Source organism: Salvelinus fontinalis, chromosome 23, assembly GCF_029448725.1.
Source record: "Salvelinus fontinalis isolate EN_2023a chromosome 23, ASM2944872v1, whole genome shotgun sequence".
NCBI classification, from domain to species: domain Eukaryota; kingdom Metazoa; phylum Chordata; class Actinopteri; order Salmoniformes; family Salmonidae; genus Salvelinus; species Salvelinus fontinalis.
This window is the reverse complement of record NC_074687.1, coordinates 34,259,846-34,282,030: the sequence shown is the minus strand read 5'-3', so window position 1 is coordinate 34,282,030 and position 22,185 is coordinate 34,259,846. Positions and strand designations below refer to the sequence as shown.

At 42.0% G+C, this 22,185-nt stretch overlaps 1 protein-coding gene across 3 annotated transcripts in view; it reads left to right on the top strand.

Moving 5' to 3' along the window:
• LOC129821185 (ly6/PLAUR domain-containing protein 6B-like) overlaps positions 1 to 13,287 on the top strand; it is a 53,990-nt gene extending 40,703 nt beyond the window's left edge. For all 3 annotated transcript variants that reach the window (XM_055878543.1, XM_055878542.1, XM_055878541.1), the window contains 2 exons: positions 10,368 to 10,498; positions 10,684 to 13,287. In XM_055878543.1, the coding sequence (XP_055734518.1) occupies positions 10,368 to 10,498; positions 10,684 to 10,881 (329 nt within the window). In that variant the 3' untranslated portion in view covers positions 10,882 to 13,287. The remainder of the gene's footprint in view (positions 1 to 10,367; positions 10,499 to 10,683) is intronic.
• The last annotated feature ends 8,898 nt before the right edge of the window (positions 13,288 to 22,185 follow it).

The following is a 22,185-nucleotide window of genomic DNA, read 5'->3' as shown; positions in this document are numbered from 1 at the left end:
GGAAAATTATGTGGAAATATTGAAGCAACATCTCAAGACATCAGTCAGGAAGTTAAAGCTTGGTCGCAAATGGGTCTTCCAAATGGACAATGACACCAAGCATACTTCCAAAGTTGTGGCAAAATGGCTTAAGGACAACAAAGTCAAGGTATTGGACTGGCCATCACAAAGCCCTGACCTCAATCCTATAGAAAATGTGTGGGCAGAACTGAAAAACGTATGCGAGCAAGGAGGCCTACGAACCTGCCTCAGCTTCACCAGCTCTGTCAGGAGGAATGGGACAAAATTCACCCAACTTATTGCGGGAAGCTTGTGGAAGGCTACCCGAAATGTTTGACCCAAGTTAAACAATTTAAAGGCAATGCTACCAAATACTAATTGAGTGTACAGTTGTGGCCAAAAGTTTTGAGAATGACACAAATATTTATTTTCACAAAGTCTGCTGCCTCAGTTTGTATGATGGTAATTTGCATATACTCCAGAATGTTATGAAGTGATCAGATGAATTGCAATTAATTGCAAAGTCCCTCTTTGCCATGCAAATTAACTGAATGCCCAAGAAACATTTCCACTGCATTTCAGCCCTGCCACAAAAGGACCAGCTGACATCATGTCAGTGATTCTCTCGTTAACACAGGTGTGAGTGTTGACGAGGACAAGGCTGGAGATCACTCTGTCATACTGATTGAGTTTGAATAACAGACTGGAAGCTTTAAAAGGAGGGTGATGCTTGGAATCATTGTTCTTCCTCTGTCGATCATGGTTACCTGCAAGGAAACACGTGCCGTCATCATTGCTTTGCACAAAAAGGCTTCACAGGCAAGGATATTGCTGCCGGTAAGATTGCACCTAAATCAACCATTTATTGGATCATCAAGAACTTCAAGGAGAGCGGTTTAATTGTTGTGAAGAAGGCTTCAGGGCGCCCAAGAAAGTCCAGCAAGCGCCAGGACCATCTCCGAAAGTTGATTCAGCTGCGGGATCGGGGCACCACCAGTACAGAGCTTGCTCAGGAATGGCAGCAGGCAGGTGTGAGTGCATCTGCACGCACAGTGAGGCGAAGACTTTTGGAGGATGGCCTGGTGTCAAGAAGGGCAGCAAAGAAGCCACTTCTCTCCAGGAAAAACATCAGGGACAGACTGATATTCTGCAAAAGGTACAGGGATTAGACTGCTGAGGACTGGGGTAAAGTCATTTTCTCTGATGAATCCCCTTTCCGATTGTTTGCGGTATCCGGAAAAAACCTTGTCCGGAGAAGACAAGGTGGGCGCTACCATCAGTCCTGTGTCATGCCAACAGTAAAGCATCTTGAGACCATTCATGTGTGGGGTTGCTTCGCAGCCAAGGGAGTGGGCTCACTCACAATTTTGCCTAAGAACACCGCCATGAATAAAGAATGGTACCAACACATCCTCCGAGAGCAACTTCTCCCAACCATCCAGGAACAGTTTGGTGACGAACAATGCCTTTCCAGCATGATGGAGCACCTTGCCATAAGGCAAAAGTGATAACTAAGTGGCTCGGGGAACAAAACATCAATGTTTTGGGTCCATGGCCAGGAAACTCCCCAGACCTTAATCCCATTGAGAACTTGTGGTCAATCCTCAAGAGGCAGGTGGACAAACAAAAACCCACAAATTTTGACATACTCCAAGCATTGATTATGCAAGAATGGGCAGCCATCAGTCAGAATATGGCCCAGAAGTTCATTGACAGCATGCCAGGGCGGATTGCAGAGGTCTTGAAAAAGAATGGTCAACACAGCAAATATTGACTCTTTGCATCAACTTCATGTAATTGTCAATAAAAGCCTTTGACACTTATGAAATGCTTGTAATTATACTTCAGTATTCCATAGTAACATCCGATAAAAAATATCTAAAGACACTGAGGCAGCAGACTTTGTGAAAATTAATATTTGTGTCATTCTCAAAACTTTTGGCCACGACTGTATGTAAACTTCTGACCCACTGGGAATGTGATGAAAGAAATAAAAGCTGAAATAAATCATTCTCTCTACTATTATTCCGACATTTCACATTCTTAAAATAAAGTGGTGATCCTAACTGACCTAAAACAGGACATTTTTACTAGGATTAAATGTCAGGAATTGTGAAAAGCTGAGTTTAAATGTATTTGGCTAAGGTGTATGTAAACTTCCGACTTAAAATGTACTTTTTTATGTAGGCTAGGCCTACTGGTTTTATGAATTTGGGATTTATCGTCCCACAACTGTCCCAGAGTCTGTTTGGGATTGACAGCCTATTCCTGTCTAAACAGAAATAAATCAAATAATTAAAAATAGGCTACTAAAGCATGATTTAGCCACATAGGATCATTAGATTCCCATAACTGTAAAAAAAGAAAATTGCAGATTTGTTTTAAAATTGCAAATGTGCAATTTCGGCAGCGCGTGCTGCAAATACCAAATAGATGATTTTTGAGTTCAGACTGTCAGTGAAAGTAGGGAGCCCAGCCAGGTATATCACAATATTTCAATTAATCCTGGGAAAACATAGTTTGGAAAGCAAATGGCTATTGCTGTAAAGAGAGATCCGTCTTTTAGTTATCAAAAGTCTCAACTTAATTGTGCCACCACAATAGGCCTATAGCCTATCTTATTGGCGCTAGTGGAGAGCATCGGCCCCAGTGAGTACGTACTACGCATATTCACCACTGCACATATTCACTCTTGATCATTGTTGGGTCTGTGTCACTTAAAAGTTTGTTTTTGGACAATAATTTCCTCCTCCAGTTTAGATGGACGTCATATTCTCTTTGTGTCTCCCCTTCTTGTCGGCCTATTATATGGACAGCGTCGTTTTGATTGATTGTTTGTCAGTGTTAGCAGAGTAGGCTACCCTGTAATTTGTCATATTAAAATTGATTCTGCTAATGTCTCCAGTCATATAAAGTGTCATAAAGTAGAATTGCATGAAATGTGTTTTTCCTGTGCAAGGAAAGAAGAAACCTGATATAGCCTAAATCCCAGGCCTCTACACTATAAGCTCTCAGCCATACGTTGAACAGTCTTTTGAGAACAGTGATTGAGTTATATTATTAGCCTAAATTATGACTAGCGAATCTACTCGTCACGTTATGAATAGTAGGGTTTACATCTTACATAAGTCTGCAAATGCGATGATGCATGAAATGCTTTCTTATAAATTCTGATCCCATTTGGGCTACCATCTCCTGCCTATGTAACATTTTTTTTTACTTTTAGGAAACGTTCAGTTAAAGTTATGAAATACCAAGAAAATAATGTTTTCATGTTCCTTAAATGTGCTAATAATGTTCCAAAGCCAAGCAGCCATCTTGCACCATTCCCAGAAAGTTGTTGGAAGGTTGTATGCAAAATAACCATAGGACAACCACGCTCTCACCAAGCAGCAGGTAGCTTAGCGGTTAAGAGCTTTGGCAAGGTGGAAAGATCTGCTGTTCTGCCCTTGACCAAGGCAGTTAACCCACAATAAGAACTGCTCCTCGGGCGCCGATGACATGAACACCGATTAAGGCAGCCCCCGCGCCTCTGATTCAGAGGGGTTGGGTTAAATGCAGAAGACACATTTCAGTTGAATGCATTCAGTAGTGCAACTGACTAGGTATCCCTTTTCCTTAAGAAACATATGGTTCTTAGAACGTATGTGCTAACTGGGAGGCACTTAACCCCACACAAAGTAGAATAACTGCACTGTTGAGGCGTCAGCATGCTTCAGTTCGACTGGCGGCTAGCCGAAGTCGGCTAGGCGAACCGAACAGCATGCTCCCCCGGTCAAAGATCTTCACTTGAAAAACAAGAAATAAGCAGCAATAGTACTGTTTGTCCATTTTGAGAAGCCATAGCAAGTATGCTGTGCATTCGGAAAGTATTCAGACCCCTTGACTTTTTCCACATTTTATTACGTTACAGCCTTTTTCTAAAATATAAAAAATCTGCATTAATCTACACACAATACCCCATAGTGACAAACGCAAAAACAGGTTTTTAGAAATGTTTGCAAATGTATAAAACTTTTCAAACAGAAATACCTTATTTATATAAGTATTCAGACCCTTTGCTATGAGACTCAAAAATGAGCTCAGGTGCATCCTGTTTCCTTTGATCATCCTTGATGTTTCTACAACTTGATTGTAGTCCACCTGTGGTAAATTCAATTGATTGGACATGATTTGGAAAGGCACACACCTGTCTAAATATGGCCCCACAGTTGACAGTGCATGTCAGAGCATAAATCAAGCTATGAGGTTGAAGGAATGGTCCGTAGAACTCCGAGACAGAATTGTGTCGAGGCACAGATCTGGGGAAGGGTACCAAAACATTTCTGAAGCATTGAAGGTACCCAAGAACGCAAGGGCCTCCATCATTGTTAAATCAAAGAAGTTTGGAACCAGCAAGACTCTTCTTAGAGCTGGCCACCCGGCCAAACTTAGCAATCAGGGGAGAAGGATCTTGGTCAGGGAGGTGACCAAGAACCCTATGGTCACTTTGACAGAGGGCTAGAGTTTCTCTGTGGAGATGGGAGAACCCAGAAGGACAACCATTTCTGCAGCACTCCACCAATCAGGCCTTTATTGTAGAGTGGCCAGACAGAAGCCACTCCTCAGTAAAAGGCACATGACGGCCTGCTTGTAATTAGTCAAAAGGCTCCTAAAGACTCTCAGACCATGAGAAACAAGATTCTCTGGTCTGATGCAACCAAGATTGAACTCTTTGGCCTGAATGCCAACCTTCACGTCTGGAGCAAACCTGGCACCATCCCTACGGGGAAGCATGGTGGTGGCAGCATCATGCTGTGGGGATGTTTTTCACCGGCAGGGACTGGGAGACTAGTCAGGATCGAGGGAAGGATGAATGGAGCAAAGTACAGAGAGATCCTTAATGAAAACCTGCTCCAGAGCACTCAGGACCTCAGACTGGGTAGAAGGTTCACCTTCTAACAGGACAACGACCCTCAGCACACAGCCAAGACAACGCAGGAGTGGCTTCGGGACAAGTCTCTGAATGTCCTTGAGTGGCCCAGACAAAGCCTGGACTTCAAACCGATCGAACATCTCTCGAGAGACCTGAAAATATATGTGCAGCAACGCTCCCCATCAAACCTGACAGAGCTTGAGAGTATCTGCAGAGATGAATGGGAGAAACTCCCCAAATAAGGTGTGCCAAGCTTGTAGCGGCATATCCAAGAAGACTCATTGCTGTAATCGCTACCAAAGGTGTTTTTACCAAGTACTGAGTAAAGGGTCTGAATACTTATGTAAATGTGATATTTCATTTTATATATATATATATATATATATATATATATATATATATATATATATATATATATATAAATTAGCAAAAATGTATAACCTGTATTTGGTTTGTCATTATGGGGTGTTGTGTGTAGATTGATGAGGGGGGGAAAACTATTTAATACATTTTAGAATAAGCTGTAACCTAACAAAGTGTGGAAACAGTTAAGGGGTCTGAATACTTTCCGAAGACACTGTATATGTATGTGTATATATACAGTACGAGTCAAAAATTGGACACAGCTACTCATTCAAGGGTTTTTCTTTATTTTGACTATTTTATACATTGTATAATAATAGTGAAGACATCAAACCTATTAAATAAACACATATGGAATAATTTTGAAACCAAAAAAGTGTTAAAACAATTCAAAATCTATTTTACATTGACAGTTTTGCACACGCTTGGCATTCTCTCAACCAACTTCACCTGGAATGCTTTTCCAACAGTTTGAAGGAGTTCCTACATGTGCTGAGCACTTGTTGGATGCTTCTCCTTTACTCTGCAGTTCAACTCATTCCAATCCATCTCAATTGGGTTGAGGTTGGGTGATTGTGGAGGCCAGGTCATCTGATGCAGCACTCCATCACTCTCCTTGGTCAAATAGCCCTTACACAGCCTGGAGGTGTGTTGGGTCATTGTCATGTTGCAAAACAATTGATGGTCCTACTAAGCGCAAACCAGTTGGGATGGCGTATCGCTGCAGAATGCTGTGGTAGCCATGCTGGTTAAGTGTACATCACAGACAATGTCACCAGCCAAGAACCCCCACACCATCACACCTCCTCCATGCTTTACAGTGGGAACCACCCATATGAAGATCATCTGTTCACCTGCGTCTCACAAAGACACAGCGGTTGGAACCAAAAATCTTACATTTGGACTCATCAGACCAAAAGAAAGATTTTCACCGGTCTAATGTCCATTGCTCATGTTTCTTGGCCCAAGCTAGTCTCTTCTTATTATTGGTGTCCTTTAGTAGTGGTTTCTTTGCAGGAATTTGACCATGAAGGCCTGATTCACGCAGTCTTCTCTGAACAGTTGTTGTTGAGATGTGTCTGTTACTTGAACTCCGTGAAGCATTTATTTGGGCTGCAATCTGAGGCTGGTAACTCTAATGAACTTATCCTTTGCAGCAGAGGTAACTCTGGGTCTTCCTTTCCTGTGGCAGTCCTCATGAGAGCCAGTTTCATCATAGCGCTTGATGGTTTTTGCAACTGCAATTGAGGAAACTTTAAAAGTTCTTGAAATTTTCGGAATTGACTGACCTTCATGTCTTAACGTAATGATAAGCTGTCATTTCTCTTTGCTTATTTGAGCTGTTCTTGCCATAATATGGACTTGGTCTTTTACCAAATAGGGCTATCTTCTGTATACCACCCCTACATTGTCAGAACACAACTGATTGGCTCAAACGCATTAAGAAGGAAAGAAATTCCACAAATTTACTTTTAACGAGACACACCTGTTAATTGAAATGCATTCCAGGTGACTACCTCATGAAGCTGGTTGAGAGAATGCCAAGAGTGTGCAAAGCTGTCATCAAGGCAAAGGGTGGCTACTTTGAAGAATCTCAAATATAAAATATATTTGGATTTGTATAACACTTTTTTGGTTCCTACATGATTCCATATGTGTTATTTCATAGTTTTGACGTCTTCACTATGATTTTACAAAGTGTATATCTTTATATATTTACCAACAAAAATATATATGGGATTGGAAATTATGCAGACGATTACATTGTAATCTATCTGCAATTTTAAAGCTGATCTACACCCTAATTATTTACATTTTTTAAATAATCTGAATGGAGATGTTGTTATTTGTAACTGTAGGACAGGAAGAAAGCGCATGGCATTATCTAATTGTCTTATTTTGCTGATGATTGTAAAAAATGCCAATAAAGATATTTTAAAAAGATATATATAGATAATAAACATTTTGTTTACATTTGTCGGATATAGCCCTTAAATGTCTAGAGGGGAATCCCAACCGTGTCAATTTCTTTTCTCAACGGTGCTGGTGGAAAGGCAACAGAGTCAACAACATTAATGCTTATAGCTAAATACACTGCTCAAAAAAAATAAAGGGAACACTTAAACAACACAATGTAACTCCAAGTCAATCACACTTCTGTGAAATCAAACTGTCCACTTAGGAAGCAACACGGATTGACAATAAATTTCACATGCTGTTGTGCAAATGGAATAGACAAAAGGTGGAAATTATAGGCAATTACCAAGACACCCCCAATATAGGAGTGGTTCTACAGGTGGTGACCACAGACCACTTCTCAGTTCCTATGCTTCCTGGCTGATGTTTTGGTCACTTTTGAATGCTGGCGGTGCTTTCACTCTAGTGGTAGCATGAGACGGAGTCTACAACCCACACAAGTGGCTCAGGTAGTGCAGCTCATCCAGGATGGCACATCAATGCGAGCTGTGGCAAGAAGGTTTGCTGTGTCTGTCAGCGTAGTGTCCAGAGCATGGAGGCGCTACCAGGAGACAGGCCAGTACATCAGGAGACGTGGAGGAGGCCGTAGGAGGGCAACAACCCAGCAGCAGGACCGCTACCTCTGACTGGGTCAGTCATGGTGTGGGGTGGCATTTCTTTGGGGGGCCATGTGCTCGCCAGAGGTAGCCTGACTGCCATTAGGTACCGAGATGAGATCCTCAGACCCCTTGTGAGACCATATGCTGGTGCGGTTGGCCCTGGGTTCCTCCTAATGCAAGAAAATGCTAGACCTCATGTGGCTGGAGTGTGTCAGCAGTTCCTGCAAGAGGAAGGCATTGATGCTATGGACTGGCCCGCCCGTTCCCCAGACCTGAATCCAATTGAGCACATCTGGGACATCATGTCTCGCTCCATCCACCAACGCCACGTTGCACCACAGACTGTCCAGGAGTTGGCGGATGCTTTAGTCCAGGTCTGGGAGGAGATCCCTCAGGAGACCATCCACCACCTCATCAGGAGCATGCCCAGGCATTGTAGGGAGGTCATACAGACACGTGGAGGCCACACGTGAGCCTCATTTTGACTTGTTTTAAGGACATTACATCAAAGTTGGATCAGCCTGTAGTGTTGTTTTCCACTTTAATTTTGAGTGTGACTCCAAATCCAGACCTCCATGGGTTGATCAATTTGATTTACATTGATCATTTTTGTGTGGTTTTTGTTGTCAGCACATTCAACTATGTAAAGAAAAAAGTATTTAATAAGAATATTTCATTCATTCAGATCTAGGATGTGTTATTTTAGTGTTCCCTTTATTTTTTTGAGCAGTGTAGTTATCTAGCGAGATAGCTTGTAGTATGGCTGGTTACGTTTTGAATTGGCTATATAAACTCAGCAAAAAAAGAAATTACCCTTTTTCAGGACCCTGTCTTTCAAAGATAATTCATAAAAATCCAAATAACTTCACAGATCTTAATTGTAAAAGGTTTAAACACTGTTTCCCATGCTTGTTCAATGAACCATAAACAATTAATGAACATGCACCTGTGGAACGGTCGTTAAGACAGATTACAGACGGTAGGCAATTAAGGTCACAGTTATGGCTGATAGGCCTGTTGTAAGGCAGGTCCTCACCCGACATCACTGACAACAACGTCACCTATAGGCACAAACCCACCATCACTGGACCAGACATGACTGGCAAAAAGTGCTCTTCACTGACGAGTCGCGGATTTGTCTCACCAGGGGTGATGGTCAGATTCGCGTTTATCGTTGAAGGAATGAGCGTTACACTGAGGCCTGTACTCTGGAGCGTGATCGATTTGGAGTTGGAGGGTCCATCATGGTCTGGGGCGGTGTGTCGCAGCATCATCGGACTGAGCTTGTTGTCATTGCAGGCAATCTCCACGCTGTGCGTTACAGGAACGACATCCTCCTCCCTCATGTGGTACCCTTCCTGCAGGCTCATCCTGACATGACCCTCCAGCATGACAATGCCACCAGCCGTACTGCTCGTTCTGTGTGTGACTTCCTGCAAGACAGGAATGTCAGTGTTCGTTCTGCCATGGCCAGCGAAGAGCCCGGATCTCAATCCCATTGAGCACGTCTGGGACCTGTTGGATCGGAGGGTGAGGGCTAGGGTCATTCCCCCCAGAAATGTCCGGGAATTTGCAGGTGCCTTGGTGGAAGAGTGGGGTAACATCTCACAGCAAGAACTGGCAAATCTGGTGCAGTCCATGAGGAGGAGATGCACTGTAGTACTTAGTATCTGGTGTGGCCACCAGCTGCATTGACTGTTACTTTTGATTTTGAACCCCCCCCCCCCCTTTGTTCAGGGACACATTATTCAATTTCTGTTAGTCACATGTCTGTGGAACTTGTTCAGTTTATGTCTCAGTTGTTGAATCTTGTTATGTTCATACAAATATTTACACATGTTAAGTTTGCTGAAAATGAACGCAGTTGACAGTGACAGGACGTTTCTTTTTTTGCTGAGTTTAGTTAGCCTATAAAATAATGATAGACTACCTGCTGCTGAAATGTCTCTCTCATCGGGCAACTGCCCACTTGCACTAGCATACACACAGATGATGCACAGCACACACACAGAGACGCACGCGCTAAAGGGAAGGCCTCATTCTAATCATGGCTGATATTATTTTTTTACATTTTTAAAGGTAAACACAATATTAAAATTCAACGACTTTTCCAGGATTGTCATGACCGTACGAACCCTTATTTGACAGCTTGTAACAGTGCATCCTGGGCATTCAGGCTGGCGTATTCTCAAACTGCGCATTCTCAAACTCTAACAGTCTACTGGCATGTATACACCGGATTCACAGACTAGCGGCAAATAAACTTAAACAAAGCGGAATCAGGATATAAATGCCCACTCGCCATTGCTTATCACTGCAGATCCCGCTTTTATTCTGCTTTGATCAACCATTTTTTGACTCTGTCTCTGAATCTGGGCCGTGATAGGTCACTTTGTTTTATAGCAGAGCTGGGATGCAGTTCCCCAAAAATATGGCGCTCTGGACAGCTCCGGCCCATGTCAAGCCAGCTAACCAGTTGAGTAATGTATATTTCTTTGTTATCCTTTCCTCAGATACACAGTTCTGTATGACAGTGCACCACTTCACCAGTCATGGCAAGACCAAGTTTGTGACCAAAAAGTGTGCTGCCAGAGAGGTGTGTCACGCTTCAGGCTGTAGACATCACAGGGACATGGGTCACACAGTAAGTCCATACACCAAAACCCATCCTCAATAACCCACCATCATCTGTCTACTCAGGAATTTGTAGAATCAGCTGAAAAGTATTTGTCATTACTGCTGCCCTTGTGTTTTGATTTTGTTGTCGCTCACTCCTCCGCTCTCTCTCCTCTCCCTCCCTCTCTCTCCCTCTCTCTCTCGCTCTTGTAGGAGTGTGTGTCGTGCTGTGAGGGTATGATCTGCAACGTGGAGGTCCCCACCAACCACACCAATGCTGTGTTTGCCATGAGGCAGCAGGCCTACAGCTCAGCCCCACCCCAGGCCCCTGTGAGGACAGCGTGGAGCTGCTACTGGATGACATTACTCACCACCCTGGGCCTGGGGTTGACCAGACTGGCCCTACTGTGACACTGCTGTCCCTCAGAGCATGTCCCTATAGAGGGGACCAGATTATACCAGACCAGCATGTTCCTCTGAACATGGAGGATGTGTGTTGTTACAAGTGTGGTGGTAATCTGTGTTAAAGATGTCACATAGATCAATCGAACAATCACGAAGGACTACAGCAGTGTCCTAATGAATGATGCTTGGTTTGATAACATTGGTTGCATCTACATAAGCCAATAGGACTGGAGAAAGCATCCATGGAATCAATAGAATTGGACAAAGACCAATGGTCAGTGGATCTATAGAATTGGATGTAGCTTGCTGGCTAGTGGAGTTGGCAAGCAGAGGAGTTAGCCGGAAGGGTTCAAGGAGGATCATGCCCATCATAAGTCTAATATCCATTGCTGATTCAAAGATGGATGCCCAGTGACCGATCCTTCAATCAGCCCTGGCCAGAGCCCTAAACTACTATACGGAGCATGCCGAATGAGAGGCTGGAACCGGGAGACTTTAAATGTTCCACAGAACATTCCCTAGGATTATTCATGGTCCTGGGAATGTTAATCGTGTGTTTTCTGTGGGATTCTGCAGCACTGCAGTGCACACATGGACCAGGAATGACTGGACACATAGGCATGCCCCATGCCCATTGGATCAGGGAGAACTTTGGGAGACGATGATAGACATGGAATCTGGCGTAAATGTATTAGTACTTGATCCATAGTATGGCACAAAATGAAAGCCATTTTGCACTTGAATGTTTTGTTAAGAAATATTGTTACTTGTATTTTTTTATAGCATAACTTGTGAATATCCTTAAATAAAATGGAAAGAACTATACTTTTGGAAAGATTTACTTTTCTATATATTTAGCTTTTCTCGACAACATGCCTTAATGACATTACAGTGTTACTTTTACCAGAATGTATTATCTCTTTGCAGAAGTCCCATGTCTGTGGCCATATCTGTTCTTCGATCTGGAAATCTCAGAAAAAGATGGAATATGATATTTATTTACATAAATAGTTGCAATGTCTGGTGATGTAATATGGCATAAAACTATCATTGCCATGAAGTTGTGAGAGATTAACGACAAAGGATTTTATGACTTTCCATGTCAGCAACATGAAAAAGTTTACCTTTTTAAAGGTTAACCTTCTTATCGTGTTTTATTGATATTTATTGAATATGTCAAGAAACCATGGAATGTTCTGTTATTTATGGCATATTATACAACGGGTGGGTCTAATCCTGGATGCTGATTGGTTAAAACCGAGTTCCAGCCGGTGTCTAATCCACATGTTACCACCCACTAAGGCTACATTGAAATGCCTATTTAATGTTCCATCTCACTGCTCAATCCACCGTCGCATCAGCCCAGCCAGGCAATTTATGAACTTGATCTCTACTGTAAAAAGCATCTAGACATTATCTCCCATTTCTTTTAGACTAGCATTTCGTTTTCAACAGTGGCGGCTTGTATAAAACGTGCTGTCTGTCTCTCTGACATCTGTAACGTTGTTTCAATATGGAAATTAGATTTCCAACTGTTTCATAGTAATGAAAGTGCCGGGACGAGATGGACAGGCAGGCAACTTTTCTCAGCCAGTCGAAATCATGAATCAGCATAATGTTTATGGATACATACAAATACATTTCAATAGAAAAACAGGTCAAACAAAATGAAACACAGCTAGTTTGCTGTTTTTCCAGATTCCGTTTGAAGTGATTGTGTTAGTGTAGTTGTCTAGCTCCTCTGAACTGTGTCCTGGAGTTGTCACTAGTTACCACAGCCACAAAGTCAACGTGGGTATTTCATTAAAAAAAAATTGGAAACAAAAAGTTTTTGGGTCGTAATTTAAGGGTAAGGCATAAGGTTAGCAGTGTTGTTAAGGCTATGGCTGAGGTTAGGTTTAAAATCAGATTTTAAGAAGAGAAGAAAGAGTAGAAATAGGCAGGGACTTTGTGGCTGTGGTAACTAGTGACAACCGTGTCCTTGCAAGAGATCAAATTGTCTGTGCGGGACAAAATCGTGTATCATTAGCTCATTGTTTTGGATGTATCCAAATAAATGTCACTAGAAAACAGTTATGCAAATGCAGTTCATTTCTGTTATTCTGGCTGCACTGTTTGATGTGACTGTGTTAATGGAAGTTGGCTAGCTAGCAAGCAAGGGATAAGAACGTTTTCCAGACAGCATGGCGATGTAACATTTAGAACGAAAGACTGGCTTGCGTCCATAGATATCGAACAAAAAGACTAAACTACTGGGTCTCTGGCAACCTAACCGATAGAATGAACGACCAGCCAGCTAGGGTAGCAACCCTAGATCTGTGTCAGTGCTATATTTTGTGGAAGCATGAAATAGAATGAATATATTCATACAAATTATGTTTTTATGAAAATATGTCAATCATTATTTGAATATGTTGGTAACCCGTTGTATAAAAGGGATAATGCCCCCGAAGCCAATGTTTGGAGGATATATTGGCACGGTTTGCTAACAACAACACCCGTGCCAATATATCCTCCAAGCACCGGCCTCTTGAGCATTATCACTTAAGTAACTTTTCCTATGAATTGCCATACAATGTTTGTTCCTTTATTTCTCAGCGCTTGGTGACCATGACTGCCTGGCTCCATTTTTAAATGGTAAACTCAAATGTTTCAAACTAACGCAATTAGTTTTATGAAGAATCGTAAAGGGAAGTTCACATTTGCGGGATCTCCACCTTACAGGGTTCATAATTGTACAATTACCAATATCCTAATGATCAGAGAGGTAATCTGTATTTGCTTTGATAGTGTTAATGGGAGCTGGGGGGTCATTATCAGAAGCTCTTCTGTTTGCCTTCTTTTCTCAGAAGTGTGTTTTAAGAAAGCCACTCGGCTTGCAGCCTGATGCATGATAGATTAGCATGGTTGGTTGTGATGGATCAGTCCGTCTCTCGTCAGAGCTACCATAACACCCCTATCCAGTGAGAGTATAGCCAGTAGGGGCCTCACCTGCACCCTGCCCTTGGGTGCACCATGAAGGAGGGTGTTGAAGGGACTGTCAAAACAGACATTCACTTCCTGAAATTAGGCCCTGGGGGAACATTCTCATTTCTGCCTTGTCATGTGTTTTTTTAAACCAGACTATTACAGAGATAAACATGCTCTAATAACAGTACAGGTCATCTAGAACAGTCAGAGAGTGTGTGTGTGTGTGTGTGTGTGTGTGTGTGTGTGTGTGTGTGTGTGTGTGTGTGTGTGTGTGTGTGTGTGTGTGTGTGTGTGTGCGTGTGCGTGCGCGTGCGTGCGTGCGTGATACGTTGGGGGATGGGTTTCCATTGTCCAAGACCAGTGAAAGTGTGTGTTTGGCTGTTTTGGCTTCACAGAAGAGGCCTCACTGGACAGCCGTTGACTTGGGGCTGTGTGTGTGTGTGTGTGTGTGTGCACACGCTGTTTGCTCTGGCCGCTGCTCGCTTTGTTCTGGCTTTATTAGGCATGGAGCTGCAGCCTGTCACTTTCCACCCTCTCTGGAGTCATCGGTCTCACAAAGACCCAGTGACGCTCTCGAGCCACCCCACATACCCCCCTCAGATTGGCCCCCGATGGCTGCTTTGTGTCTCAGCCGTTTACTGTCAGTGGTTGGAGCGGATTGCAAAATGTATTGCCGGCTCAGATTAAAAACACTTGCTTGATCAAGATTCTGATGCACTGGAATACATCTTAACTAAAAGCTATTGGTAGATATGTTAGGTCCACAGGATACAGTTCTGTGACTGTATGGGATTAATACTGGATGAAGTTGCATTGTAATGCTTCACATGGACCACATTTAGCCCCTGCTTTACTATGCCATAACAATTGTCTTTATGCAATCTTCTATTGAATTAAACGTAATCCAATTACGACATTATCCACCACTGAAGCACAGTATTAGATTATATGTCACTTTTAAGTTATTACAAATAAATTGATGGATTGAAAATAGAAAAGCATTAGTTTAGTATTGGGACTTATGACTTCTATCAATAGGCACATTTGAAGTGGTCTGGGCAATTAGGGAACCAAACCACATTTATAACTGAGTAAGGCCAATCCCATAATGCTTCTGTAATGAAATGGTTGAGCCAAGACGCCAATGATCAACTAAGTACCGTCAAGACTTTCTGCTATGCTTGGTTGGCCAGCAGTATGCATGCCAATCATATTCACCTCTTGTCCCCCTTCCTTCGTTCCTTCCTTCCTTCCTTCCTTCCTTCCTTCCTTCCTTCCTTCCATCCATCCTTCCTTCCTTCCTTCCTTCCTTCCTTCCTTCTCTCTCTCAACTGTATACTCTTCCTCTGATGTTGCAGGTAGGCCTCTAAAAGGGGATATCACTTACCTCTTTCTCATGTTTAATAGCAAATCTGACTATTTCCCCTCTGTGAACAATTTTTTTCCCTCCCCAGGCCCCTAGTTGTCCTTCTCTTACTATATCAACTATATCACCAACAGTATTGGTTGGTGGTGGGTTTTGGTTACCTAACATGATTCTTTGTCCGGGTATGTTTACACGACGGCCAATCGGGGATTAACATTCCGATGTGAGGGCAGAGTTCACAATGCTAATTGGCTGACAGTATTTCAGAGGGAGAAATCCCAGCACTTTATTCTGCTATGGGGATCTTAGCCCCTTGATACAAGGTTAAGCTGAGTCTCAAAGGCCTGGCCAAACCCCAGTGAGACTCTTACCAAAGGAGAGACAGGAACTCTAATGACTCAAAGGAAAGGGTCTGCTGATAGATCGAGGTGGTGTGGCTGGCTAGTTCTTTCAACTAAGGAGATTAGTGTTGAAAGTGAATATAAAACTGTACTCTTTTGTTTTTCTTGTTGACTCTGGACAAATCTTTCCATTTCATAGGTTACATGTTCTAAGAAGAACCCTTTGAGTAGACTATATCAACTTCTGTGCAGCCTGGGAGATTTGGATCGCAAGACTAGTTTCAAGTAAAACTGGGCCAGTAGTATTCTAAAATGCCATCCTAGTACCCTTGGAATGTATTATGCATAGTAATTGTGCTGGGAGGGTCAATTCTCTTTCAACCCGGTGTCTTTTTAAACCATTCGATGTTTGATCAGGGTGTGTGGATGGGGACATCCCCAGATTAAACTATTACTGTCTCCTCAATCCTAAAAATGTCTCAGGTGATACTGTATGTCTCAGATACAAATGTTGACAGATTACACACACCTTTTGACTACATTATGTTTCCAGTCGAATTCCATGCCGTTGTTGAATTCTAATTTCTGATTAGCTTGAAGGGACTTCTAGAGCGTGCGTTATTTCCCTATAACGCACTGTATATCAGCACGGTAGAATTCAATGGCTATAGTGCTTTTGTCAAATTAAAACATTATTGGCATTGTTGAATACGATTTTCATAATATCAAGCTAAGACTGATGGTTTGGTTAGCTAAACTAGCAAGTCTGTTTGTTTGGTTACCAAGGCAACTACTGTTGCTATCTAGTAAACTTGCTAGATATTTCAGTGGATGTTGAACAGATTTCTACCGGTAAAATGAACACATTTCTAATAATGAACACATTTCTAGTGGTAAATGTGTTAGATTATAGCCATGGTATAAAAGGGATTAATCAACTCAGGGCTTTATGTGTTATCTGGAAAATAATGCAACTCAGTGGAAGGTTAGTTCCACTCCGTTAGTGCGTCGTGGAACACACCTTCCAAGTCTTTCATTATTTTCCAGAGAACGCATAGCCCCTCGTTGATTATCCCTTACAGTACATATTCTGGTGAGACTCAATTTACTACTGTGCACTGATATAAATGTGTATGTAAAGTATATGTAAGATTTCCTATGATTTCCCATAGCTCAAGTACAGTGAAATGGTTTGTATAATGTAGCTGTTATGCTCAATGATTCATGTACAGTAACATGGGAAGAATTGAAACCTTTGGCTCCCACAATGTTGTCATTGGTTAGGGTTAGCTCTCAACATCAGTTATACTGATTGGCTAGGCTGGCATATTTAATCTGGTTCTACAGGTCCTCTCATCATGTGTCACCAGCCTCATAAACCTGCCAGCCGTCGACACATGTTGTCTGGGTTAGTCATTATGCCCTCTCAGATCTGAAGCCCAGGGAGGTCCAGTAGAGAGGCTCGCGGCCCTCCAGACCACCCCAAAGACACCCCTTCATGTCTGGGGTGGTAACGGCAGGTCAGACCCTAGCCTTGGAGTAGAAGTTGAGGCCCTCCTCCCATATAGTGTAGTGAAAACACTGAACTCAAGGCTCCTCAGACCAGCCCTGTGATCTGTTTTCCACATCCCATTACTCAGTCACAGCAGGAGAGGCCCTGTGATGCCAAAGACCCTGCTGGGATCTCACACCTCCTGTTTACACAAGAGTTATGCTACTAGGACTCCATTCGGAACTGGATAGGTGGCTGTTGCTGTGGGTGTGAAAAGAGAGATGGTACCAACTCCTCTACAGTTCACAGGCATCTCTTTCTCTCTTCAAAGAGATTGTTGGTGAAGTCTGGTCCTGGATATCCAGAACTTCTGCTATACTAATAAGGGCGGCTTCTGAAGACTTGACTAAGATAAAGGTTAAAACAGGAGGAGTTGATGATTGAAAAGGAAGGCGGGAAAGTAAGAAACGAGAAAATATTAGTTGCTATCTTTTATAAAAGGAATGAATGACTTCCGAACGTGGCCAGTATATTTTTTTAAGAAACAGTTGTTGATGGATAGATCACATCCTGAGGCTTTATCATTTTTCTTATTTTCCTCATAGTATTCCATCAAAGCCAACCCTTTAATTCAGCCTTAAGTGGCTCGTGGACTGTTTACTCCAACCTCTTCATCTCAGTGTGTGTTGTACGGACCCTGTTAAATCTAAAGCACAGTTGACGGGAATGTCCAGGTACAGTAACTAAGACCCTGCAGGGGGCAACTCCTCAACATCATCTTAGCACTTTAAGATGAGATGCTGTCAAGCCTCGACAGAACATAAGCTGAAACCTATCAGAGCAGTTAATTGAAGACCTGTATTTAGTCTCTCAGGTTGACTGAGCTGAGAAGAAGATATTTCCAATTATCAACAGTCAGAGGTTGGTTGGGTCTTGTGCTCATGGATCTAACGTCAAAGATGTCTATCTTCTCACTAGTTGTTTTCCGCCTCTTGACCTTGGGCAGTTTGCGGAATATTCTATTAATTCAATCAAATTTGTTTTCTGTTATCATCAGCCTCAATTATGTATAAATTATTATTTTTCTCTGGAAAAACATCAACAAACATAGCATAAGACAGAGGTTCTGTTTAAGTCACTATCTTTCTGTCTCTGTCTATCTTCCCCATGTTTTTGGATATGTCCTTTGATGTCCATGGACAGGGTGTAGGGTGGCCACAGACTAAGCTCCCCCTGTAGGGACCACAGGGTGGCATGACCCTGCCTCTGATCCAGGTCACAAGACAGGTGGATCCTACCATTCACAGTTTGGAGAGGGTGACTTGTTCAGGCTCTTTAGATCTTCAGGGTGTTTGAAGTAAAGGTGCTCTATTACACAGATGTAAATGTCTGGAATCTCTATATACAGACTAGATTGTTGATAACTGCTGCCTAAAAGATGTACACTAATGGTATTTTAGTGGGACCAAAGTAGATTGTTCACTGTGTATTGTAGCAATGCTGTATCAGGACAGGGTCACAAGTCAGAGCAGGTAAGGTCATTTCCATTAAGTCCCCCAAGGGTTGGAGTTTATAAAACATTTGCATTTGTGTTTACAGTAGTCTCTCGTGAGTCGTGACATCGAGTATCGGATTTGGCTTGGGTGCCGAGATTAGGATCACAGTAATGTGATTATTTGATTGATCATGCATAGCTATGGTGCATGACAGCAGACGTGTGTCTTTCACTGTTTAGGATATAGATGGTTGCATTTAGTCCCAACATGCTACCCTGTCTGAGATGTTGACGGAGAAGACCAGGAGTTGTTGGCAGCCTTGTCTCTACAGCTCTGCTCTGATGTGTGGACAAAACACTTACAGACGCGACATGAACATACAGTCCCACACCGCTCTGGGCTAAAGGTTATTTAGTTGGGTTTAGAAATGCATTAGAAAGGTGTGGAAAGCAAACAGAAGATACAGTAAAACTCACTTGTAAGGGCTCTTCAAAGACAATGTCACAAATACATTTTGCAGTCCGAATTTGCTTACTTTATATCCACGACAAATACCAGAGTTCTGGAGGAAAGGTAAAGTTACAGTTTCAGTTTTCTTTTATCATGAGGCCATTTCCAAAGTGCACTTTAAACAGGCGGATGAGATGGGATGAGCCCAGCTCTAGTGTCCGATCTACTGATAATGGGTGTAATGCCTATATGTAGTCATCCAGGTCTCAACTCTTTAAGTGGAGGGGTAGAGCTGAGCCCTGGCCTTTGCTCTATGACTGCAGAGTTGATGTTCCTTGCTATATGAATAGGCCTCTGTCTGTAGACGTGTCCTCTTCACTATCCCCATTGTCTCTTCTGATTGACAGGCCTGCCTTTGATAACGTTAATGGATGTGATATCCCAGACTGCATTGCAGGCAGAGCAGCGTCCCTGGTCAAGAGGAAGAGGTATAGTCCTATAACTACTCAGTTGTTATTTTTCAGAAGAAAATGGAATGAACAAAAATATGGTCTAAAACTGTTGGCAGTGGGATACTTTTTGGATGATTTAATGAATGCATAAAAGCCTAAAAATAGACGGTAAAAAAAATACAACATTAATATGCTTTGATGGTTTTCCTGAGCCTGAGTGTACTGTAAAATCATTGCAGTGGGTTTTCTGTAGGCATTCTGTACACACCATCACAAATAAATCTAGCTATGACATGCCACACTGAGTGATGTAATTAGTCCATAGGTTTTGATTTAATTAGTGGAAGTGTGTGTGTTTGTGTGTTGCTCTCTCTCTCTCTCTCTCCACCCCTTCTCTCTTTCATCCTTTTTTTTTGTGCTAATATGTTAACCTATTTTAATCTCTCACTTTGCCTCCATTCCTCAGGTACCTTGTCTCTTCTCCTTCATACATATCCCCTTCTCTTCTACCCCTTCCATTCATCTGCTCTCTCTCTCTCTCGCTCTCTCTCGCTCTCTCTCGCTCTCTCTCTCTCTCCTTTTATCCTGAAGTAAAAAAATCCTTATCTTGAGGCTGGGCCCTCCGCAGTCCTCACTCCACCATTACAAGACACCTGATCCTTGGTGAGGAGGTTGTAATTTTGGCAAATTACAGTTTTTTAGATCTTAACTTCAAGTGGAATCCAGTCATGCTTGAAATGCTGTACATGGAACCAATGATCTTTTTACGACAATTGAATCCCATGAATAGGAGGGGAAAACGAGTGATTATGCGTGTGATTAGGAACTATAACTTTACTTGATTTATGCAGTAAAAATGTGTCCACAAGACATAACTTATTTCAATCCACTCAATTCTGGGTGTTTTTTATTGAGCGTCTCGTTCATGTTAAGCTATTTCCTGTACTAAGGTCCAAAAATGATAATGACAAAATTGACAGCTTCATTTGATCAGTGATAGGCTTACATTATGAAAGAAGTGTCTCAATGACATAGGCTACAGCCCTCTATACATGTCTATTTCCTACATTATTCAAACGGTACACTAAACTGTGAAGAGGAATGTGAGGTCACTTGGTTATGAATTTGCTTTCAACATGATCTCATGAATTCACTGCTATCATGCAAACTCACTGGTGTAACATGTTTAGCATGTGACACATTGTGGTTCCTTAACAGAGCCTAATTCAGTTTACTTGCTGGAAATAGTTTTATTCTCAACTCCAATAAATAGCTCTGAATGGTGATGTATGTCACATCAAACCTTCAGAATAGTTTTTTTTAACTGCAATGAGAAACAAAAACATACATTCATTAATATTATTGAATTGACTACTTATGTAATATTTGCCCTTTATAAAAGGTGAATAAACAGTTTGGGTTAAAAGACCATTTCAAAAGCTTTAAGATCTGAATCCCAACCATATCTTATTAACAACAGGGCACTATTCTTCCATTTCACAACATTCACAAGATCAAACCCAGCTCACTACCAAGCTCACAAGAAGTACTCAAGAAAATGATCCCTGCCTCTCTTATAGGACAATGCATCTATCTATCTATCTATCTATTCAATTCAATTTCAATTCAAGGAGCTTTATTGGCATGGGAAACGTGTTAACATTGCCAAAGCAAGTGAGGTAGATAATATACAAAAGTGAAATAAACAATCAAAATGAACAGTAAACATTACACATACAGAAGTTTCAAAACAATAAAGACATTACAAATGTCATAGTATGTATATATACAGTGTTGTAACAATGTACAAATGGTTAAAGCACACAAGGGGAAATAAATAAGCATAAATATGGGTTGTATTTACAATGGTGTTTGTTCTTCACTGGTTGCCCTTTTCTTGTGGCAACAGGTCACAAATCTTGCAGCTGTGATGGCACACTGTGGAATTTCACCCAGTAGATATGGGGGTTTATCAAAATTGGGTTGTTTTCGAATTCTTTGTGGATCTGTGTAATCTGAGGGAAATCTCTCTCTCTCTCTCTCTCTCTCTCTCTCTCTCTCTCTCTCTCTCTCTCTCTCTCTCCTCTCTCTCTCTCTCTCTCTCTCTCTCTCTCTCTCTCTCTCTCTCTCTCTCTCTCTCTCTCTCTCTCTCTCTCTCTCTCTCTCTCTCTCTCTCTCTCTCTCTCTCTCTCTCTCTCTCTCTCTCTCTCTCTCTCTCTCTCTCTCTCTCTCTCTCTCTCTCTCTCTCTCTCTCTCTCTCTCTCTCTCTCTCTCTCTCTCTCTCTCTCTCTCTCTCTCTCTCTCTCTCCACTTCACTCAAATAACATAACTTTCATACACAAGCAGTTTCGTTCTTCTGACTCTTACATCCACACAACACAAATCAAACTCAACATCCAGACTTAAAATACAACTGCGGCATTATTCTTCTGAAGTGTATCTTTAGGCAGACCATTTTTATGTGTCCTTGATTATTTATTCATTTATCAAGAGCAAGCACCCCCCCCCCTCCACCCCCCTTAGTTTCTGCAAAGGATAGTGTTATATTGTCAGTGAGAGGTGCTAGATTTGTACAAGAGATACAGAGAGACAATAGACATGTAGGACTACATTTTGGTACTGTAGTTTACTGTGATTATATAAGGTAATTCAACAGTTGACATACACACACCACACACGAAATACGTATACACACTGTGTAATAAGTAATGCATGAATGTTGTTTGTTTGCACCCCTTGTAAT